We start from the raw sequence: 24,990 nt of genomic DNA, 5'->3' as shown, positions 1-24,990 counted from the left end.
ACACCTATCTAACCCCACATCCAGTCCATCAGCAAGATCACCCTCCATTACATCATCCAGCTCTGTCCCTACTTTATCCTCACTCCATGTGAAACCTACATCAATGCCCTTGTTAACTCGGGCTCCATTCCCCCCGCCCCAATGCCCTCCTTGCTGACTTCCTAAACTCGATCCTCAAACTCCAACTCACCCACAACTCTGTCCACCAATCATCCCTTTCTTTGCCAGCTCCATTGACTCCCACTTTTCCCTTCCTCACCCAGGGCATCAACCTTAAAATCCTCATCCACCTCTTTAAATCTATCCTTAAAAAAAAACACACTTTTTTGAAGATGGGAGTCACATTTGCTGTTTAACGATCCTTTGGGATTTGGCCCGAGTCCAGTGACTCAAAAAGATCCGCAGACGACTCACGAGCGTTTGGGCCAATTCAGTCAGAACCCTCAGATGAAAGTAGTCAACCAGGAGACAAATCTACCTGGAGCTTCAAAACCTCCGCAATATGCCCTCATTTGTGATTTAAAGTTTTTTCAGTCTACATTCCCCTTTAAAACATGCTCACAATTTGGCTATTTTTCCCCTGCACCCCCTCAGCTCTGCTTGCACCAAAAATTCCAGACCCCACAACCCCTGGTGTTCATGCAAATTATGACCAAAGCATTGGGAACACCAGAAAACATATTTACATGAGCTAAACGTCCGAAAACAATGTCAGGGGGCCACATGCACGCTGAGCACACCCAGCTCTACTTCACCACCACGTCTCTCGACCTCTCCATTGTCTCCGATTTGTCACACTGTTCGTCAGACATCAGTACTGGTGGGGACAAAGGCAATGGCTTCGGTTTTTCCAATATTTAATCCTCCAATTAAATATTGGGAAGACTGAAGCCATTGTCTTGGGTCCCTCATCACAAACTCTGTTCCTTAGCCACCAACTATCCCTCTCCCTAGCAACTGTCTGAACCAGAACGTTCGCAACCTTGGGTGTCGTATTTGACCCCGAGATGAGCTTCCAACCACACATCCGCTCCATCACCAAGACCATCTACTTCCACCTCCGTAACATCACCCGACTCCATCCCATCCGCCATTTTACATTTTACTACATTAAAGGCGCTATATAAATGCAAGTTGTTGTTGGCATTGTGTTATTGGGCAAGGTCAGCTCATTTGTGTGCAGATGCACAAAGCGCCAAGGATCAACATTTCCACTGTGCTGTACAATATTCCCTCAATTTTTTTTGTGCACGGTATCTTTAAATTTGCTGCGCGGTATCTTAGAGAACAGCTTGTGAGCGGCCTACACGGTACCTTCCCGATTGCTGCACAGCCATGCCCGCGGGCAGCTTCGAGGGAACACTGGTGCTGTGACCATGTTAATCAGTCCCATGGCGTTACTCTGGAGTTAGGAGCCACATGCAGTGGTTCAGTTGAGAACCAGCTGATTCTCATCACATGGAACACTTTTTAAAGAATCCATGATGCAAAGTCACTGCAGTTTTGCTGCAGTTACTAAAACTGCTGCACACTCATACAATATATACGGTGGCTGATAGAAATGCATGACGATGACTATTTATTTATTAATGCCTGCAAAGACATTGCTGCTAAAGCGCCAGCTATAACAATCTTGACAGGCAGATGGCACCAGTTTTCTGCGGTGCTTTCATTGGAAATCTTTCACTCCTCTCAAGTTGTATAGCTTCTCGCCAGCTTTCAGAACGTGCTCGGGTGGTTTTGCTGTATTCTAGATACAGTAAACAGAAGGTTCAAGGTTATTAGCTGATTTTTTTTTTCCAAAGAGCGTGTGGATAGACAAAAATAAAATAAATGCTTACAACATCATCGATAAGGTCCTTTATTGCGGTTATTCCCAGCACCACTAACAAAGGCACGAATGTAGTGTACCAAGCCAAGGTTGAAATCTGTGGAATGGCCTAGAGAGAAAAGATTTAAAAAAAAAAAATTTCTTATAAAAGCTGAACCTCAATGAATTAGATGATAAAATAATTTTCAAGGTTCAGGAAATCCTTTGATTCCTGCTATTTTTTTTTTTATTTTTTTTTATTAAAGATTACAGAAAGTAGGAGCAGGAGGAGGTCAATTGGCCCCTTAAGCCTGCTTTGCCATTCAATAAGATCATGGTTGATCTGATCTTAGCCTCAACTCCACTTCCCTGCCCGCTCCCCAATACCCTCGACTCCCTTACCTTTCAAAAATCTGTCTATCTCCACCTTAAATATATTCAATGACCCAGCCTCCACAGCTCTCTGGGGAAGAGAGTTCCAAAGATTCACGACCCTCAGAAGAAATTCCTCCTCATCTCGGTTTTAAATGGGTGTCCCTTATTCTGAAACTCTGCCCCCTAGTTCTAGATTCCCCCACGAGGGGAAATATCTCTGCATCTACCCTGTCAAATGTAAAAAGTCACACAACACCAGGTTATAGTCCAACAGCTTTATTTGAAATCACAAGCTTTCGGAGCGCTGCTCCTTCTTCAGGTGAAGTGGAGAAATGCCTAAAGACACAGCTTATATAGTCAGAGAATCATGTCAGATGTCAGGTATCACATGTGCACACGGTTCCATTCTGTTCCAACTCATAAAACAGGCTGTTAATTTTTCCACTGGTGCATCACTGCAGCTAATGCCTTTAAACAAACCAATTCAGATTTCCCCTCGCCCAGTTCAACACTCAACTTCTGAGGAAGAAATCAAATGACTTCTGAGAATTGCACATCAAAGAAGTAAAACTGCAAGTACTGGGAACCCGAAATAAAAAAACAAATTCCTGGAAATACACAGCACATCAAATCAATAGCTGTAAAGTAAAAAGATAGGTTATTGTTTCAGATGATGGCCCTCATCAGAACTCACCTGAAACATTCACTTAGCTTTCCCTTCCAGATGCTGATTGCTATGCTGTCTATTTCCAACATTCTGTTTTTACTTCAGAATAGTTCAATTTATTGACCATGACAATCTGTGAAACAGCAGAGAATACCCAGTGTTTTTTTTTGAAGAAAGCCTGCCATGTTTGACATGCCTCACTGCCTCAGATTTACATTAAATATTTGCTTTCCATAAAACAAAATGGAGATAAACAAACAAAGTCTAAGTACTTTCAGAGCTGGCCAGTATACTGAAAATGAATCTTTAAAATGAAGCAGCGCTTTTTTTTGTGTGTGATATTTTACACAGATATAAATACAAGCACTTCTAAAATATAGTTTAAAAAAGCACTGACAGAGTTCATGTAGCAAATTTAGGTTGAGAACATTCAATATATATAATTTTTTTATCACTTACTTGAAGAATGAGAAGGATCAGAAAATAAGCATTGGCAGCCCTTTTAAATTGTTCCATCAGGTTACATGGTAAAAAGTTAATAACGTTGTATTTGTACGTCCGGATTGCGTTCCCCTGAAAAAAAAATGGACAACTGTTACAGATCAGAAGATGCATAGGAAAATGTTTCAACTTAATGAGACTTTAAATACCGTGCCCCAGACAAAATGCATAATGAGATCAGTAAGATTTTTGAATGGTTTGGAGCTTCAAAGTGCACAAAATGTTATTGTTCGACAGACCACGAATAAACAAAAACTGCCCCCGAGGAGTTTACTCACTGAGTATTTGTTTTTCTTAAAGCAGCCATACTTCTTGACAGTGAACTGATTGCAAAAGTTTTTGTCATTTGCTTTGACTTTCCATGTGTATTCTGAAATAGAAGGTAAAGTTACACAAAAATATTTGTAACATTGATACTTAAATGTCTTTGTTTTCACTAAGAATGGTGTTAAATCTTTCTACCCAACACTTGGGTTATTCAGTGACACCAGTCTGTGGTTCAGTTTGAAAATTCACTTTTTTTGTAGAGGCAGGATCTTTCTAAGACAGTAACATTCCAAGAACTCTGTTTCCCCCAACTCTGGCCTCTTGTGTATACCCCACTTCCTTCGGCCCACCATTGGCAGTTGTGCCATCAGCCGTCTAGGTCCCAAGTTCTGGAATTCCCTCCCCAAACCTCTTCGCCTCTCCACCTCTTTCTCCTACTTGAAGATGCTCCTTAAAACCTACCTCTTTGACCAAGCGTTTGGTCACCTGTCCAAATGTCTCCTTTGACTCGGTGGCAATTTTGGTTTGATTATGTTCCTGTGAAGCGCCTTGGGATGGTTTACTACGTTAAAGGCGCTGTATAAATGCAAGTTGTTGTTGTTGGTAATTGCAGAACGAACAGCTAACAGTTCTGAATTGTTCATGACACATTACTGGGTTGTCCTGCATGCATTCAACCATGATTCCATTCATTTATTTAGGATTAACAACTGGCCTAGAGGCCACTCTGGAATAGAGACCCTAAATGTAAAGTGATGAGGATGAGTAGAAGTTATATAGGTCCTTTGATGTAGTAAAATGTCCCAAGGCACGTCAGAGGAGCGATCAAACAAACTTTGACACCAAGCCACATAAGGAGATCTTAGGACAGGTGACCAAAACCTTGGACAAAGAGGTAGGTTTCAAGGAGTGATTTAAAAAAAGAGAAATGTGGAGAGGTTTAGGGAGGGAATTGCAGAGCTTAGCTTGAAGTTACTTTCAAATAACACTGGACAAACAGGGGGCTAAAGGGGGGGGGGGGGAAGGAGCTAAACACAATCAAAATCACTAAGGAAGTGGTACTCGGTAAAATAATGGGACTCAAGGCGGATAAATCACCTGGACCTGATGGCTTACATCCTAGGGTCTTGAGGGAAGTGGCAGTAGGGATTGTGGATGCATTGGTAATAATTTTCCAAAACTCCCTGGACTCGGCAAAGGTCCCGGCAGACTGGAAAACTGCTAATGTAACACCCTTATTTAAAAAGGGCAGTAGACAGAAGGCTGGAAACTATAGACCGGTTAGCCTAACATCTGTGGTAGGTAAAATTTTGGAGTCCATTATTAAGGAGACAGTAACAGGACATTTGGATAATCATAATTTAATAGGACAAAGTCAGCATGGTTTTATGAAGGGGAAGTCATGTTTGACAAATTTGCTGGAGTTCTTTGAGGAAGTAACATATAGGGTGGATAAAGGGGAACCAGTGGACGTAGGGTATTTAGACTTCCAAAAGGCATTTGACAAGGTGCCACACAAAAGATTATTGCTTAAGATAAAAAATCACGGGATTGGGGGTAATATTCTGGCATGGATAGAGGATTGGCTATCTAACAGACGGCAGAGAGTTGGGATAAATGGTTCATTCTCAGACTGGCAATCAGTAACTAGTGGTGTTCCGCAGGGGTCAGTGCTGGGTCCCCAACTCTTTACAATCTATATTAACGATTTGGAGGAGGGGACCGCGTGTAACATATCAAAGTTTGCAGATGATACTAAGATGGGAGGGAAAGTAGTGAGTGAGGAGGACATAAAAAACCTGCAAGGGGACATAGACAGGCTAAGTAAGTGGGCAGAGATTTGGCAGATGGAATACAATACTGGAAAGTGTGAGGTTATGCACTTTGGCAGGAAAAATCGTAGAGCAAGTTATTATCTTAATGGCAAGAAACTGGAAAGTACTGAAGTACAAAGGGATCTGGGGGTCCTGGTGCACGAAACTCAAAAGGTTAGTATGCAGGTGCAGCAAGTGATTAAGAAGGACAATGGAATGTTGGCTTTCATTGCTAGGGGGATAGAATATAAAAATAGGGAGGTATTGCTTCAGTTGTACAAGGTATTGGTGAGACCGCACCTGGAATACTGCGTACAGTTTTGGTGTCCATACTTAAGAAAGGACATACTTGCTCTCGAGTCAGTACAAAGAAGGTTCACTCGGTTAATCCCGGGGATGAGGGGATGGACATATGAGGAGAGGTTGAGTAGGTTGGGACTCTACTCATTGGAGTTCAGAAGAATGAGAGGCAATCTTATCGAAACATAAGATTGTGAGGGGCTTGATCGGGCGGATGCGGTGAGGATGTTTCTGTAGTGTCTGTGTGTTGATAAAGACACTGAAGACAGGAGTTTGTTCATAGATGTTTACTAAGCAAAGTCTGGGGGGGGGGGGGGGTTCTAACGGATATACACAATATACAGGCTTATATAGCCCGAGTGGCAATTACCGGCATTACAGCACACCTGGGGCTCTTAAAGGCACATACACTACAATTCCTCCCCGCTAACCAGTACATCATACTTTAAGTAATTATTAATTACATGTTATAAGCAAAATATACACACATTGCTGTAGTTAATTAATTATAAGTCAGTCTCTCAGGAGGCTTCCTGACTCGGTCCGGATAACGCCTCAGGGGTGTAGTAGTTTCTGGTGGTGTCGTAGGTTCTTCTGGCAAGGCTGATTCGGCTTGAATGCAAGTGTCGGGTTCATCGGGTTCCAGTATCACCGGATCGGAGGTAGATATGGGTATCTCTACTTCATCGTTAGATGTATAGAGTTGTGGTGTAGGTTGTCCCTTTTTGGATGACTTGATGATTTGGTCAGCATGGCGCCTTATTATGCTTTCTCCGATGTCCACGGTATACATCAGTGGTCCTAGTTGTGTGCAGATAGTTCCAGGCTGCCATTTCTCGGTACGGTAGTCCCGGGCCAAAACTTGTTGACCTATCTGGAAGGTTCTAGTTGGCCTTTCATTCATGCCTTGAAACTGCCGGTTCTCCACGTCCCTTCTGATGTTGGGCTTGACCAAATCCAGCCGGCATCTTAGGTTTCTATTGAAGAACATCATGGCGGGAGTTTGGTTGGTAACCATAGGTGTTGCATTCCTGTATGCGAACAAGAAGTTATCCACCTTGTGCTGAAGTTTTATGTCTTCATTACTCATGGCCTTTATGGCCTTCTTGAAGGTCTGGACAAACCTTTCAGCCAATCCATTGGTGGCGGGATGGTATGGGGCAGATGTGTAGTGCTTAACCCCATTGTTTTTTTAAGAACTTTCTGAATTCTTCGGACACAAATTGCGGTCCATTATCAGAACATATCTGTTCCGGCAGCCCATTCCTGGCAAATATGGTCCTTAATACTGTGATGGTTTTTTCCGTGGTGGTGGAGGACATCTTTATTACCTCCGGCCACTTGGAGTGTGCATCAACCGCAATTAAGAACATTGAGTCCATAAATGGACCAGCAAAGTCGATGTGCACCCTTTGCCAGGGAGATGAGGGCCACTCCCATGGATGTAGAGGGGCTTGTGGTGGAACGTTTTGGACCTTCTGGCATCCTAGGCAGCTCTTGGTCATTTCTTCGATGTCTCCATCGATACCTGGCCACCATACAAACGCCCTAGCTAGGTTCTTCATTTTCACTCCACCCAGATGCCCCTCGTGAAGCTCCTTTAGCACTTTATCCTGGAGTTTGGGTGGAATTACCACTCTGGATCCACACATCAAGGTTCCTTGGCACACTGACAGCTGTTCTCTTCTTTGCGAGAATGCTGGCAACAGTGGTTCGCCATGTGCTGGCCATCCCTTCACTGTTAAATCGTAGACCCGTGAGAGAGTCGGGTCATTTCTCGTCTCCCTTTCAATGGCAGAATTTGTTACTGGTAGACATTCCACTATGGTAGAGTGGAACATCTCTACTGGGTCTACTGTAGGTGCCTCTTCTACCGTTGGCAACGGTAGGCGCGATAAACCGTCAGCATTCCCATGCTGTTTTGATCCTTTGTATTCTATGTTGTATTGGTGTGCCCCTAGAAAAAGGGACCACCTTTGTAGCCTTTGCGCTGTCATAATGGGAACACCCTTTTTAGGGTTGAATATGGAGATGAGGGGTTGATGGTCAGTCAACAAGGTAAATTTTTGTCCGTGTAGGTAATGGTTGAATTTCTTCACTCCCCATACCAGGCGGAGTGCTTCCCTGTCGATTTGGGCATAGTTAAGTTCAGCTGAGTTTAATGAGCGTGACGCAAAAGCTATCGGCCGTTCTGAGCCATCAGGGAATTTATGGGATAATACTGCTCCTATGCCATAAGGGGATGCATCGCACGCCAGTCTGATTGGCAGTGATGGGTTGTAATGAGCCAAAACTTCTTCGGATGTGATTAAGTCTTTGCATTTATGGAAGGCACGTTTACAGTCTTCGTTCCATTTCCAAATCACTCCTGTTTGTAGAAGTTCATTAAGAGGGTGTAGAATAGTTGATAAGTTCGGTAAAAATTTATGATAGTAATTTATTAATCCCAGGAACGACCTTAATTGTGAAACATTTTCAGGTGCTGGGGCTTTTATGACCGCTTCAATTTTTTCAGGTGACTTATGCAACCCTTCCTTATTAATTATGTGGCCACAATATGATATTTGATTTTGGAAAAATTCGCACTTGGGGCGATTTGCTCGTAGGCCCCGTTCTTTCAGCCTAGTGTGCACCTGCTCCAAATTGGCAAGGTGCTTGTTGTCGTTTTCTCCTGTTACAAGGATGTCGTCTAGGTAGCATTGAGTCCCCGGAATCCCTTGCAGGACTTGCTCCATAGCTCTTTGCCAGATAGCTGGAGCTGATGATGCTCCAAAAACCAGTCGATTGTACTGGTACAGGCCTTTGTGTGTGTTTATTGTGAGATACTTTTTAGAGGCCTCCTCAACCTCCATCTGTAGATATGCCTGTGCCAAGTCAATTTTGGTGAAACGTTTCCCTCCGGATAGTGAGGCGAAAATATCTTCTATCCTTGGAAGAGGATACTGTACCGTGTGAAGGACCGGGTTTACAGTCACCTTGAAGTCTCCACAGATGCGAATTTTTCTCTGTTCTTCAGATTTATCATTATTCAATGCTTTTTTCATGACTGGAACGATGGGTGTTGCCCACTCGCTCCAATTTATTTGGATAATACGCCTGCTTTTTCCAAATTCTCCAGCTCTGCCTCGACTGCTGGACGTATTGCGTATGGCCCCGGTCTTGCCTTAAAAAATTTGGGAATTGCTGCATCTTCCACTTTTATTGAGGCGGTGATGCCTTTCAAGGTTCCTAGTTTGTCTTGGAAACACTTCTTTGGCGTTGGCCAAGATGTCTTTTAATCGTTCAGGTATGATGTCATCATTGTTTTTTTTCTTACTGGTCACCGTCAGTACCTGAATGGAGTGCCAGTCTAAACGTATCTTTCTGATCCATTCACGTCCCAACAACGGTGGACCACCATCTTGTAGAATGTATAAATACAACTTTTTTATTTCTTTGCCGTTGTATACAACAGGCACCCTTATTTTTCCCTTTGGGGTATACTTTCTGCCCCGTATATGTTTTTAAGATAATGGATGTGTCTTTTAGAGGTATATGCGAAAATAGCCTCTCGTAATCCCGTCGATTTATTACGGTTAGAGCTGATCCTTTATCTAGCTCCATTTTAACTGGGGACCCTGCTATCGTGAGGGTAACCCAAATGGTTTGGTAATCCTCTTTGGCAAGTACATTATGTAATTTGAGACAGCTTAGTCTCTTGTTTTCGAAGTCACTATCGCTCTTCTGGTTTTCGGAGCTACTGTCTGCCATCATTTGTACCTTCCTGTGCTTTTCTTTATTGATTTTTTTTTTTTCCTGTCTGTGGATTTATTTTGTCCAGATCGGCATACCCGTGCAATGTGTCCAATTTTTCCGCATTGCCTGCATGCTTTGTCCTTGAACCAGCAGTCCCTCTGGTTATGGGTGGATCTGCCGCAGCGATAACATCTCTCGAAACCCTGTGTCATTTCATGGGTGCCGAAGTCCGGTGTCTTTTGTTGTATTTCTGCAGCTCCTCTTGCTGCTGCTTCGTATGATACAGCCATACTGAAAGCTTTGTCCAATGTTAAATCTTTTTCAGAAAGCAGCCTTTTTTGTGTTCCTTCACTTAAGAGACCGCAAACGAATTTGTCTTGAAGATAATCTGATAGTCCTGCCCCGAATTGGCAGTACTTTGATAGATTTCTTAATTCGGTTAGGTAATCAGTGTTGCTTTCATTCTTGTGTTGATTTCTCTTGAAGAACTTGAATCGTTCCGCTATCAGCAGCGGTGTAGGGTTTAAGTGCTCCTGCAGGGTATCAACAATTTCTTTAAAATTCTTTTCCTTTGGTTTGGCTGGAGTGATTAAATTTCGTAACAGCCCATATGCCTTTGTGCCCATTAGGTTCAGCAGTACTGAAGCTTTTTTTTCATCTTCTATTCCATTTGCAGTGCAATATACCTCTACTCTTTCCACGTATGTGGTCCAATCCTCTATTTCGCTATTAAAAGCATCAATATTGCCAGACTTAGGCATTTCAAAAAAGATATGGCGCTTCCTGCGCTTTCCCGCCGCTGCTGCCGATGACAACGCTGTTTACCGCGTTTTTAAAAAATTTATTTACTGTTGGAGACTCGTTCCCGCCGGACTTTCTCTCCAGGTCTGAACGCTGACCTGCTTGCCACGCTGGCCGTCTCCAGAGTGCTCCCTCCCAGTCCGTTATTGCTTGCCTCCGATTTCGCTGCCTGTCTCAGCTGTAGAGCCAGCCGCTGGAGCCCCAGCCTGACGCCCAGGAAGGATTAGCGCAGTACCTGCCACCAGCTTGGCCAGCTGGTGAAACCACAGCTTCTCTCACTTCCTTGAGTCTTCTGGACGCCCGAGGAATCGATGTCCTTGAGGTGCTGCCGAATTGCAGGTAAGTCCGTTTCCACTTCGTCGCCACTGTAGTGTCCGTGTGTTGATAAAGACACTGAAGACAGGAGTTGGTTCATAAATGTTGACTAAGCAAAGTCTGGGGGGGGGTTCTAACGGATATACACAATATACATGCTTATATAGCCCAAGTGGCAATTACCGGCATTACAGCACACCTGGGGCTCTTAAAGGCACATACACTACAGTTTCCACTGATGGGTGAGACGAGAATTAGAGGGCATAATCTTAGAATAAGGGGCTGCCCTTTCAAAACTGAGATGAGGAGAAACTTCGTCACTCAGAGGGTAGTAAATCTATGGAATTTACGACCTCAGTTGTGGAAGCTGCGACATTAAATAAATTTAAAACGGAGATAGACAGTTTCCTAGCTGATAAGGGAATATGGGGTTACGGGGAGAGGGCAGGGAAGTGGACGTGAGTCTAAGTTCAGATCAGCCATGATCCTATTGAATGACAGAGCAGCCGAGCGGCCGTGTGGCCTACTCCTGCTGTTCTTATACCCATTGCCTTAAGCTTCTGTCACAGCTTACCTGTGGAAATTTACTGAAGCTTTTCTGGAAGTTCAGGTGCACTACTTCTAGAATTTTTGATGTCAACTTAAGAAGTTACTTACTCAAAAAGGTCAAATTAGTTGGTTGGGCAGGATCCCCCTTGCAAAAACCATGCTGGCTGACATTTACTAGATTATTTACAAAGAAGGCCTCCTGTTTCTTCCTGATGATCAATTCCATTATTTTGCAAGACTAATGGGTCTGGAATTACCCACTTTTGTTGTTTTAGTTTTTTTGGACAATCAATACAGCGTTGGCTCGTTTCCAATCTGGTGGGGATCTCCTGTATTCATTGGCTTCGTCATAATGATCTTCAGCACTTCATGGATTTCATCCCTTTTCTTACAGAACAACCCCAGCTATAAACTGCCTGTCCCTGGAGATTTATTGTTTGTACTCCCTTTCAGCCCAAGAGATCCATGCACTCCATACTTCTAGCCAGTCTAGTTCATTGGAAAGCTTATCCTTACACCAGTGAGACTACATTTACCTTCCTGGTGACTTATGTGCAGCTATTCCAGCTTTCTTATGGTCTAGTATCACCTTCCTGAACATTTCTATTTGATCCTCATCTCATTAGAGGTTAACCTCATTTCTCTGATACCTATTCCAGTATAGTTTCCAATTGCCAGAACAGCCTCAAGTTGCCATCTGGCTTCGAATGCTTCCAGCCTTCATACTTATGCATCTTGACAGATAAAACCCATGCTTCAAGACTTTCAACCCTTTCTTTACTTGATCTATTTTGTACAAATAATTTTATTTCTTTGTCTGCTTTGCTTATTCGTTCTTTGTATGGTCTGCTGAGATGGCAGTAATTTACCACAAAACATGTCAATTTAATTCATCTCTATGGTCGGAAATAACATTGTAACTGAGCTTTACCATTTTTTGGTTGCCATCCCTCCTCAGTCTGTTGGTTGGTACGGTTTTGCTCTGTATCGTCCAATCTTTCAGTAGAACTATCCAATTCATTGTCTGTCTCATCATCGCTGTATGGCACCACATCGTCAAATCTTCTGCCATCATCATCATCATCAATGCTGGAGACTATCTCCCTACTCATCACCTTAGTGGTCCCTGAAAGAGAAAGGCTGAAATCAGAATCAAAAGGAACCAAGAAAGAGACTGAAATCAGAATCAAAGGAACCAAGAACATACCACTTTTAAAAGGAGGTAACCAAAAGAGAAAACTTCAAATAAAAAAAATTCACAAAATCATTTAGATATCGAGGGCCTCCTATAAAACATCAGCATGGTTTACAATTAAATTAATATCAAGTATAGTCAGCTCCCTTTGCCCTTTCTTCTCCGAATTCACTGGCCTCCTATCCTCCCTCAACTTCTCCCTCCATATAAACTCTCCTACACACAGTCAGAGCCACCCATGACCTTGCCATCTTGTGGCCTCTCTACTCCCATACTCTCCATCACTGACAGAACCATCTCCAACCACTTCCTTGTATCCACTCGCATCCTCCCCACCACCACCACACACCCACCTTCCAAAACCCATTCTGTATCCATCCCCAAAAAATTCTCTTCCCCAGATCACTTACAAACTGCATTTTCTAAATCCCAACTGCCTCACCTTTGCCCCACCATTCGCCACAATACTTCCACAGCTGTCCACATGCTTAAACCATTGCTCACATGTGCCTTAGATGCCCTTGTCCTCAGCAAAACCATTATTGTCTCCCATCCGGGTTGATCCACCTGGTATGATCCTCATCTTTGCTCCAGTTCAAGAGTCACAGGCTTGAGCATATATGGACACATCAGATTTAGCTGTCCATCACCAGATCTGCTTATACCACAAGTGCTATTGGTCTCGCTCTACTCTGCCAAAACTGCCCACTATTCCAAAATCATGCTGGAGAGCAAAGATAACGCCGAGCTTTGTTTCTCCACCACCAACCATCTCCATAAAGTCCTTTCCCCTGCCCTCTCCTCCAACAAGTTTGAGGAACTCACGGACCTTTGTCACAATGATTAAAACCATCCATACAGCTGCCTCTCTTGCTTTCCCCTTTCTCCTTGCCCATCAAGCCAAACAGCTCTCCTTACCTAGTACTAAACCTCATCGTTATCCAGTCTCTCTCCTAGCTCCCATCATAGCTCATTGGAAACCCACCTTCTACTCCCTTGATCTCATTCCCACTAAACCGCTGACCAATTTCGCTCTCTGGCCCCCATGCTAGCTGACATTGTAATTCATTCCTTGGTCTCAGGTACTGTCCCTCTAACTTCCAAACTAGGGTCATCAACCCCCTCCTAAAAAAAGCACCCTCAACCCCGCTGTCTTTGCAAACTACTGTTAGCGAAACAAAACAAGGCTTTTATTAACTTAGAAAGTAACACGTAAGAGAGGGAGGTATCTTCCTTCTGGAGACGGAGGCCAGACTGAGCTAGCTTACAAAAGGGGCCAGGTATGGGCGGAGCCCTACACACAGCACATTCCAGCACATTCCAATAAACAATACAATGAGGACTGGGGGAAGGGAAATGACACTGAAACCGACCACAGTCACAGGCAGTGATGAATAGAATATTTCATCACATTCACCCCTTCTATAGATTTAGTCTGTTCGGGGGTTTGATAGTCCTCTGCGACCGACGTGGCTGTTGTGGTGCCGCGGGTGTCGGCTGGGTGTCCCCGGTAGTCTCCTGGGTCTCTGCCGGGGGTGCCGCCAGGGTTGTTGAAGGGGTAGTTGGTGGGGGTGCCGTTGGTCGATGTTCTTCCGGGGGTGATGAAAGAGTAGTGGGTGGGTAAGAGTTGCTGTGATCGTTGTTGCTGCTATTGCCGTGGTTGTTGTCGATGCCAGCTGGGGCGACGTCTTTTATGGACACGGTGTCCTCCCTTCCGTCGGCGTGCCGGACATATGCGTATTGGGGGTTGGCGTGGAGTAGGTGTACTGGCTCCACGAGAGGGTCCGTCTTGTGGCCCCTCACATGCCTTCGCACGAGTACCGGACCTGGGGTGGAGAGCCATGATGGCATGGATACGCCCGAGGTGGATTTCCGGGGAAAGACAAACATTCGTTCATGAGGCGTGGCATTAGTGGCCGTACACAATAGCGACCGTATCGAATGGAGCACATCCGAGAGGACTTCCTGCCAGCGGGAGATAGGGAGGCCCTTGGTCCTTAGAGCTAGAGTGACTGCTTTCCATACTGTCCCATTCTCTCGCTCCACTTGGCCGTTACCCCGGGGGTTGTAGCTGGTGGTACGGCTCGTGGCGATCCCCTTGGACAGCATGTACTGGCGTAGCTCTTCACTCATGAAGGACGCCCCCCTATCCGTATGGATGTAGCTCGGCATACCGAACAGGCAGAACAGGCTGTTGAGGCATTTAATGACCGTGGCGCTGGTCATGTCTGGGCAGGGGAAGGCGAATGGGAACCGGGAGTATTCGTCCACAATGTTCAGGAAGTAAACATTGCGGTCGACGGATGGGAGGGGGCCCTTGAAATCTAAGCTGAGCCGCTCAAAGGGCCGTGTAGCTTTGATTAAGTGGGCTCTATCTGGGCGGTAGAACCGAGGCTTGCACTCAGCGCAAGTGCGGCAGTTCCTGGTCAGAGACCGAACTTCCTCAATCGAGTAGGGTAAGTTACGGGACTTTATGAAGTGGAACAGCCGCGTGACCCCTGGGTGGCAGAGGTCGTTGTGGAGGGTCTGTAGCCGATCCCCGGTGGCGCTGGCACACATCCCTCGTGAGAGGGCGTCAGGGGATTCGTTAAGGGCCCCTGGCCGGTAAATGATGTCGTACTCGAAGGTGGAGAGCTCAATCCGCCACCGAAGAATCTGATCATTTTTAATCTTCCCCCTCTGTTTATTATTGAACATAAATGCTACCGACCGCTGGTCGGTAAGTAGGGTGAAGCGTTTGCCGGCTAGGTAGTGGCGCCAGTGGCGCACTGCCTCCACGATGGCTTGGGCCTCCTTTTCCACGGAGGAGTGTCTGATCTCGGGCCCTTGGAGGGTCCTCGAGAAGAAAGCTACGGGCCGCCCCGCCTGGTTGAGGGTGGCCGCCAAGGCGAAGTCAGACGCATCACTTTCCACTTGAAATGGAGTGTTCTCGTCCACTGCCTGTAGCGTGGCCCGCTCAATATCCTGCTTAATGCTTTTGAAGGCGGCGTGGGCCTCAGCAGAGAGCGGAAAGGAGGACGCTTTCAAGAGGGGGCGGGCTTTGTCGGAGTAGTTGGGGACCCATTGGGAATAATAAGAAAATAACCCCAGGCACCTTTTCAGGGCTTTGGGAGTGTTGGGCAGGGGCAGCTCCCGTAGGGGGCGCAATCGGTCGGGGTCTGGTCCGATTTCCCCATTCTCCACCACGCTGCCTAGTATGCAGAGGCGCTTGGTGTTGAAAACGCACTTGTCCTCGTTGTAGGTGAGGTTGAGTTTTTGTGCGGTTTCCAGGAACCTCTCGAGGTTCGAGTCGTGATCCTGCTGATTGTGGCCACAGATGGTGACGTTGTCGAGGTAGGGGAAGGTTGCCTGCAAGTGGTGGTCATCGACCATGCGGCCCATCTCCCTCTGAAAGACCGAGACCCCATTCGTCACCCCAAAGGGGACTCTGAGGAATTGGTAGAGGCGTCCGTTCGCCTCGAAGGCAGTGTACGGGCGGTCCTCTGGTCTGATAGGGAGCTGGTGGTACGCTGACTTGAGGTCGATGGTGGAGAACACCCGGTATTGGGCGATTTGGTTCACCATTTCTGATATGCGGGGTAGCGGGTAGGCGTCTAGTTGGGTGTACCTGTTGATCGTTTGACTATAGTCGATCACCATCCGTTTCTTCTCGCTACCCCTTACCACTACCACTTGGGCGCGCCACGGGCTGTTGCTGCGTTCAATAATGCACTCTTTCAGGAGCCTGTCTACCTCGGTCGCGATAAACCGCCTGTCCTCCCAGCTGTACCTCCTGCTTTTGGTCGCTATTGGCCGGCAGTTAGGGGTAAGGTTCGCGAATAGCGAAGGCGGCTTTACCTTCAGGGTAGCCAGACCGCGCACTGTGAGGGGCGGCTGGGACCCACCGTACTTGAGCGTGATGCTTTGGTGGTTGCACTGGAAATCCAGGCCCAAGGTCACGCTCGCACATAGGTTCTTCATGATTAATACTTTAAAATTATCGTATACAGTTCCGTTAACGCCCAATTGTACCGTGCAGTAACCCAGAATGGTCGATGTCTGGGTTTTATCAGCCATAGAGATGGTACCCTGAGCAGGGACCACCTTTAGGGAGAGTTGCTGTGCCAGTTCAGGGTGGATAAAACTCTCCGTGCTTCCACTGTCAATTAAACATTTAACCCGGCACCCGTTTACCTCGATGTCCACCATTGATTTGGATAGCGGGTGCGGCCTGGTCTGGTCCACTGTGACCGATGCCACTGTAGGGCCCTGATCGATACAAGATGGCGTCCACGCTGTCTGCTCATAAGATGGCGGACCCCACGAGGTCAGGCAAGATGGCGTCCAAGATGGCCGCTCCCACGGCGGTGGTGGGTTTTCCGGTGGTTGGTTTTCCAGCGGGGTTCCCTCTGCACACCTTCCCGAAGTGCCCCTTCTTACCGCACTTAAAGCAGGGTGGTGCCTTTCGCCGGGCACAGGTTTCTGGTGTGTTTTGGCTGCCCGCAGAAGTAGCAGTTGGGTCCCTGACGCGTCGCGGCTGTCGTAGGGCTTCTGGGGGGAGAGCGGGGCCCCGCCGGTGTCGGGCTGCCGGGCGGGGAAGATGCCTTCCAAGATGGCGGCGCCCGCGGTGCACACGTGGCGGCGTGGACTGAAGAGTAGGCGTCCGAGTTTCTCTGGGCCACATCCAGGGATCGCGCGGTGTCCGCAGCCTGTTTCAGGTCCAACCCCGTTTTTTCCAAGCAGTCTTTGCCGGATGTAAGTGGAGCTGAGGCCTGTGATAAAGGCATCGCGAACAAGCTAGTCAGTGTACACTGCGGCTTTTACATCTCGGCACTTGCAGTCTTTGCCAAGCATTTTCAGGGTGCTTAGGAACTCCTCCACCGATTCCCCAGGTCGCTGTGCGCGAGTAGCGAGCAGATGCCTAGCATACACCTCATTCGTAGGCTGCTGGTAATGTGCCTTTAAGATGTCGCAGGCGGCCAGGTACGTATCGGCATCTTGGATAAGGGGGTAAACCCGGTGGCTTACCCAATTCCGCAGAATTCCGAGTCTCATCCTCGCAGCGTCCATAGTGTCTTTGATGGCTGTGGAATTGTCCAGGAAGAATTCCATACACTCAAACCAGTGTCCGAAGCGTGCTGATGCGTCCGGAGCATGTTGATCCAAATCCAAACGTTCGGGTTTCAGGAGTTGATCCATAGTGTTGAAAAATAAGTTAATAAAATTGATGTGCTTCAATAATTCCGAGACTCGATGTTAGCGAAACAAAACAAGGCTTTTATTAACTTAGAAAGTAACACGTAAGAGAGAGAGGTATCTTCCTTCTGGAGACTGAGGCCAGACTGAGTTAGCTTACAAAAGGGGCCAGGTATGGGCGGAGCCCTACACACACAGCACATTCCAATAAACAATACAATGAGGACTGGGGGAAGGGAAATGACACTGAAACCGACCACAGTCACAGGCAGTGATGAATGGAATATTTCATCACAACTACCACCCTACCTCCAAAGCTCTTCAATGTGTTTTTGGCTCCCAAACCTGTGTCCATCTTCCCTGCAATGCCACCTTTAAATCTCTCCAATTAGATTTCTGGCTCTGCCATGGTTCCGAAATGGCTCAAACAAAATTCACAAATGACATCCTACGTGATTGTGGTCATGGTGCATTATCACTCCTTAACCTCTCTGCAGTATTTGACCGCACGATCCTCCTCCAAAGCGTTAATCTATTCTTTAGCTCAGTGGGATTGTCCACTTGGCTACAATCTTATCTATCAGATTGTAGCCAGAGCATCTTCAGCAATAGGGTCCCTTCCTCCAATTAAAACACAGGGAAGACTTGAGACATACTCTTCAACCCCCACCACAAACTTTACGCCCTCATCACCAATTCCATCCTCCTCCCCAGTCATTGGTTCAGGCTGAACCAGACTGTTGGTAATCTTGGCATCCTATTCAATCACAAGCCGAGCTGCTGGCATCATAGTCTTGCCATCACAAAGACTGCCTACTTTCACCTCAGTAACATCACCAATCTCTGCCCTAGCCTCAGCCCATTTGCTGCTGCAATCCCTCAGTCATGCCTTTTGACATCTCCAGACTCGATTATTCCAATGTTCTCCTGCATAGCCTCACATCCTTCACCTTCCGTAAACTCCATCTCAAATCTGCTCACATCCTATCCCACACATTCACTCTCACCCATCACTCCTGTGGTTGCTAAAATACATTGGCTCCCAGTACACCTGTGGCTGAAATTTCTCTCATGTTTTAATCCCTTCATGCCCTATCTCTGTTAGCTTCACCTACAACCCTCAGAAAACTTTGCGTTTCTCCAACTCTGACATCCCACATTCCCTTCACAGCATAATTAGCAGCTATGCCTTCAGCTACTTAGGCCCTACGGTCTGGAATTCCCTCCCTCAACCTCTGCCTCTCCATCTTCTTCTTTGAGACCCTCCTTAAAACCAACTTCTTTGACCAAGCTTTCAGTCACCGTTCCTAATGTTTCCTTTAGCTCGGCATAGATTTTTGTCTGATTAAGCTTCTAAACTGCTGCCGCCACTGCCACCACTATCAACTCAAAAGCAATTCACTGGCTTTGGGACATCCAGAAAACAAGAAAGACACTACATCAATGCAGGTTCTCTCTTTATCGACCCCCGGAGAACTCTGCAAATAATCCTGCAGTATGAATCTGAGCTACAGAGTCCAGCAATGCCTTGGGTTCAATATCAAATCTGTGTCATGTTAACCAATAATGTTGAAATTGTGGCGGAGCCACTAAGGGACTCCGATCAGTTGTATATAATTCCCTTTAATAATGTTAGCTACAGCCCAAGTCTGTATCTTTGTTTTCACTGTTTACATGTACAGAGCGCGACCACTTTAATAGCGCGGGTAAACGTGATGACGTCACGCCGTTCATCATGTGATCCCCCACCGGCGGGAAAAACGTGATGACGTCAGCCACGGGACCGCCCAAGCAGTCCTCGTGGAGCCTCCGAACTGACTAGACCTATATTCAATGTTCTCCTGTAGTTATCTGTTAAACTCTGTTCGTTTTCATTAAACCTCAGTTATTTGATCGCCTGAGTGGACCTCAGTCTTTTGGATAGGAACTAGACATTCCTACAAAATCACTAAAATTGGCCCCACGGAGGGAAAAGAAATGGGTCTCAAAAGTTTGACACATGCCCTTACTGAAAGCACAAAAAGGCTCGGAAAAATTACTGGAGTTTGAGAAAAGCTATTAATTGCTAGAAACATGCAAAATTAATAATACATGCAGTTGGAAGTAATTAGTCCCTGTACAGCAAAGGTCAAAAAAACCTTGCTGGCTCAGTGAAATTAAGCTGTGTTTCTGGAGGACTTAAACCAGGTAACCACGTATAGAATTGCTTTAAGTGGGTTAGGGCAGCCAAAAGCAGTGATCACAGTACCCGACAGTACTGCACTGACACTCGAGTAGCAGAACAGCAAGATGAATGTGCCAGCGAGTCACACTTTGCTGTCTTGGTTTGGCAGGGTAAGGAAGTGATACTGCGCAACTCTGCAAGAACACAGGACGCAATGTGAAATACTGGGGCACTACTGATTTATAGGCCCCAGGCAGCAAGAATAAATTCAAATAGCTACCATTGTGTAATTGAAAGCACTTGATTTTCTTTTCAACATTATAAAATAGGGGAGTCACTGGAACAAGAGTTTCAGCTCCCCAAAATGGAATACTGGGTAAAACTCATGGCCTGGTGCAGCACTGATCCATATAGACAGAAAATCCAAGGTCTGTACTCAGTTAGTTGATCTCAATGGCAGTGGTTTGGTTTTTTTTTGGGGGGGGGGGTGGGGGGGGGGGCATGCGAAGGGAGGGAACATTACTGCTCTGGACATGGAAAAAGTAGTAGCCGGGATTCCCATTCCCGATTGCTATTCAGTAGCTTGTGTTGGAAAGTATATATATGATAATGCTAGAAGTGAAGACAGACACTTTGGTAAAAAAAGACATGTTAAAAACTGCACCATGATTAAAAAAAGACAAAAATTGTAGAGCATAATTTTTTTTAAATTGTGTGTGTTAAGTGATTGTCCTTGTAAAAAAAGTTTGAAAATTGTGTTTTTACGAAATTATTAAGTGTGCAGAATCTGAACTGTTATGTCAATTGATCCTTACAGCTGTAACACGAGTCAATGACTAACCATTTACTTAAGTCGGCATTTAACTTGTTGGCATTTAACTTGGTTGTCTATTAAGTATAATTGATTTAAGTGGATTGCTTTAATAATGATCAGTTTTTAAATGACTAATTTGACATGCACCTCAAGGATAACTTGTTGTTTGCTTTGTATACTGGAATGGATTATGGGACTATAAATGGAAAATGACATCAATTATTTACACTAGTGTTCAGCACCTGTATATTGAAAGTCAAAACATGCTTCCATTTATCTATGACAATAATATACTGTGACAGTGTAATTTTCCAATTATTAAAGTACTTGGGAGGAACTAGTGAAGGGGTTTTAGCAATACCAAGACTTATAATACCACTATCGTTCCTTGAGCAAATGCAGTGTGCTAAGCACTGGTGAACTAGATCAGGAAGGTTCATGGCTTGATTCGGTCGGTATCATCAGGACAGCAGGGGTAGGGGTGGGAGTAGCGAGAGCCAGATGTTCAATTCCTGATAGCAATCCGTGGCCCCTTCGAGAAAGTTTGTATCTATGGATATTGTGTAAATTCATGAAGATCCTAGCAGGCATCAATGCCTGTCTAACCATATCCCAGGATAAGGGGGGAGAAAATGGAGAGAGGGCAAGGGAAGAGCCACCCAAGGTGAATATTTCCCATTTAAAAAAATGCCTTTATCACATTGAAACATCTCAGCATTTCACGCGAAGAATTACATAGGTAAATGTGTTATCAATGCATTGAAGTACTGCACAGGAAGCTAAAAGTGGTTTCCCCCCCCACACCCATTTTGTTCATTTTCCTCTCACCTATGTGCCATTTCCTTAAAGAGAATGGGCAGGAAACCCAACTACCACAAAGTGCAAAGTCTAAACTCATCATTACAACAGTCACCTGCTTGGCTTGATGACCATAGTCTATGGTGGGGTAAGGCAAGTTGTGAAGATTGTTGGAAAAACTAGACCAAGAGCAGAAATCTTCAGGAAAGGTCAGCCCTACTTGAAATCATATTTTTCTCTTGGGGTAAAAAAAAAGGCTGAGGGGTGACCTAATCAAGGAAAAAAATTAACGGGCACTTGGAGAGGTTTAAGCTAATTAAGGAGAGCCAACATGGATTTGTAAAAGGCAGATCGTGTTTGACTAATCTAATTGAATTTTTTGATGAAGTAACAGAGAGGATTGATGAAGTGAATGCAATGGATGTTGTCTACATGGATTTTTGGAAGGCATTTGACAAAGCACCACATAGAAGGCTGGTTAACAAAATTGAGGCTCATGGAATAGGTGGGTCAGTGGCAGCTTGGATAAGGAATTGGCTTAAGGACAGACAACAGCAAGTTGTGGTAAATGGCTATTTTTCCAGACTGGAGGATGGTAGACAGTGGTGTTCCCCAAGGGTTAGTGCTGGGGCCACTGCTTTTTTGATATATATAACTGACCTAGATATTGGAATACAGGAGTAGAATTTCTAAATTTGCCGATGACACCAAACTTGGGGGTGTGGCAAACAGCGATGATGATACCAAATCGGCTGCAATCGGACATAGAAAGGCTAGCAGAATGGGCAGATGGAATTTGAGAGAGAAGTGTGAGGTGATGCATTTTGGCTGAAGGAACAGGGAGAGGCAATATACACTTAAGGGCACAGTTTAAAAGAGTGTGCAGGGATGGAGGGACCTGGGAGTTAATGTGCATAGGTCCCTGATGGTGGCAGGACACAGTGAGCAAAGCATATGGGATCTTGGGCTTCATAAAATAGAGGTATTGAGTACAAAAGTAGAGAAGTTATGCTGAACCTTTATAAAGTGCTGGTTAGGCCACAACTGGAGTATTGCATCCAGTTCTGGTCACCACACTTTAGGAAGGATGTGAAGGCCCTCGAGAGTGTGCAGAGGAGATTTACCAGAATGGTTCTGGGGATGGGGGATCTTAGCTACAAGGACAGGTTGGAGAAGCTGGATTTATTTTCATTATAGCAAAGGAGGTTGAGGGGTGATTTGATAGAGGCATACAAGATTATGACGGGTTTGGATAGGCTAGACGGGGAAAGGTTGCTCCCATTAATTGATGGTACAATGACTAGGGGACACAGATTTAAGGTTTTGGGCAAAAGATACAAGGGAGAGGTGAGGAAAACTTTTTTACGCAGCAAGTGGAGGGGACCTGGAACTCGCTGCTGTTGTGTATGTGCCTTTAAGAGAAGAACTGATTCTACACTGCAGTAACGGCAGTGACCACCCCTGTATATAAAGCCATAGCAGGCTTCTGTATTTCAGTCTTGAATTACTCCCTGTTCAGTAAATACCTGTTTTATTGTTCTCCTGCAGTCTGAGTATTATTGATCCTCGGACACAACACTGGCAGGTTTGAACTCACCTGCAGTACTGCATCACCTCACGGGGATCTTTTCCCTGAAGAGAAGCTTCTTGGAGGGTGAAGTCAGAACGGCGGGCGTCGACCGCAGGCAACCGCCCAGGGATCCATCGGAGAGTTGCAGGGGAGGCTGTGGAGAGCTGGGCCTGGCTCCCCAGTCGAGGTGTTCCAGCAAGTCGTGCTGGTAGCAGGTAGTGCGCTGACCCTTCCGGACTGCGGCGGGCTCGGGCTCGATCGAGCGGCTCTGCAAAGGGGCCGTGCAGCGTTGTCTGGAGGAAAAGAGAGAGAGAGGGTGGAGTGCACAGGGCGCGGTTGGTGCTCAAGAACAGGGCTGCGTGGAGAGGATAGAACGCGGGGAAGGAAAAGTGTGACGCGCCAAAGCCGCGGGTCGCCGCCATTACCCTGTAGAACGCTAGGAGCAGCGTGGCAGCAAGGGGAAGGAAAAGCGCAGGAGGCGCCACTTTATTCCATTGGGGAAGAAGAAAAAGCGTGGGAGGCGCCATTTTAAATCACCCAAGATGCCGAAAAGTGGCAGTATCACTGCTTTCGACAACGAGGTAGAAGACTGGACCACGTATGTGGAAAGAATTGAAGTGTACTGCGAGGCAAATGAGGTGGCCGATGGAAAGAAGGCGTCGGTATTAAATTTGATGGGCGCGAGAACGTACGGCCTATTGCGGAATTTAATTACCCCAGCTAAACCAATGGAGAAAAGTTGAGGAGATTGTTAATATCTTACAGGAACACCTAAACCCTACACCGCTGCTGATAGCAGAAAGATTCAAGTTCCATAAAAGAAACCAGCACAAATAGGGGAGCAATGCTGACTATCTTACGGAACTACGCAAGTTATCGAAGCACTGCCAGTTCGGAGCAGGACTGGCAGACACCTTGCGGGATAAGTTTGTCTGCGGGCTCCAGAGTGAAGGAACCCAGAAACGACTACTTTCGGAAAAGGACCGGACGCTAGAACAGGCTTTCAGCGTGGCAGTATCCTACGAAGCAGCAGCACGGGGAGCTGCAGAAATACAACAGAATCCACAGGAATACAGCGCTAACAAAATGGCGTATGGAGCAGACAAGTGCTATCGCTGCGGCAGAACAACCCATGATCAGAAGGACTGCTGGGTTAAGGACAAAGTATGCAGGCAATGTGGGAAAATGGGACACATAGCAAGAGTCTGCAGGTCGGGAAAGAAAACCAACACTACAAGAACTATTAAGGAAAAGTACAAGAAAGTAAAGAAATTGACAGACAGTAGTTCGGAAGATCAGGAGTGATAAGGACTCCGGGAGCAGGAGACTAAGTTGTCTAAAGTTACACAACGTGATCGCAAAGGAGGATCACCGAACCATTTGGGTCACCCTCATGATAGCAGGGTCCCCAGTAAAGATGGAATTGGACACAGGATCAGCCCTAACTGTCATGAATCGACGAGACTATGAGCAGCTATTCTCACACATACCCTTGAAGGACACGTCCATTGTATTGAAGACATACACGGGACAAAAAGTCTACCTCAGAGGAAAAATAAGGGTGCCAGTTGAATACAACGGCAAGGAAACACAGAAACTGTATCTATATATACTACCAGATGGAGGACCACCATTATTGGGACGTGAATGGATCCGAAAAATACAATTGGATTGGCATTCCATTCAGGCGCTAACTGTGACTGATAAAAAAGGATGAGGACGTAACACCTGGACGACTGTCAAAAATTCTAACTGACGCGAAACAGGTGTTCCAACAAGGACTTGGGACTCTAAAAGGAGTAACGGCAACGATAAAAATCGAAGATAACGCAAACCCAAAAATTTTTAAGGCCAGACGGTACCTTACGCGATCCGCCCAGCCGTTGAAGCAGAGCTGGAGAGTTTCGAGCGTTCGGGTGTGCTGTCCAAGGTGGACTGGAGTGAGTGGGTCACACCCATCATTCCTGTAAATGAAGAAATCATTGAGCAGCACGCTTGGGGAACCGAAGAAGGTTCGCATCTGTGGGGACTTCAAAGTAACTGTGAACCCAGTCCTGCACACAGTACAATATCCACTTCCACGGATAGAAGATATTTTCACCTCACTATCTGGAGGGAAACGCTTTACAAAGATTGATCT

General features: G+C 45.9%; 1 protein-coding gene across 2 annotated transcripts in view; it reads right to left on the bottom strand.

The window, feature by feature from the left end:
• Positions 1-24,990, bottom strand: part of atp8b1 (ATPase phospholipid transporting 8B1) — a 225,627-nt gene that overhangs the window by 67,190 nt on the left and 133,447 nt on the right. For both annotated transcript variants that reach the window (XM_085974400.1, XM_085974407.1), the window contains exons 2-5: positions 12,066-12,260; positions 3,632-3,723; positions 3,312-3,425; positions 1,842-1,940 (exon numbers count right to left, since the gene is read on the bottom strand). In XM_085974400.1, coding sequence (XP_085830526.1) covers positions 1,842-1,940; positions 3,312-3,425; positions 3,632-3,723; positions 12,066-12,246 — 486 coding nt within the window. In that variant the 5' untranslated portion in view covers positions 12,247-12,260. The remainder of the gene's footprint in view (positions 1-1,841; positions 1,941-3,311; positions 3,426-3,631; positions 3,724-12,065; positions 12,261-24,990) is intronic.

This window comes from Somniosus microcephalus, chromosome 2 (genome assembly GCF_052327205.1).
Source record: "Somniosus microcephalus isolate GS21.2 chromosome 2, FLI_Smic_1.0, whole genome shotgun sequence".
Classification (NCBI taxonomy): Eukaryota; Metazoa; Chordata; class Chondrichthyes; order Squaliformes; family Somniosidae; genus Somniosus; species Somniosus microcephalus.
The sequence above is the reverse complement of the archived record's forward strand: the minus strand, read 5'-3'. Positions and strand labels throughout refer to the sequence as shown.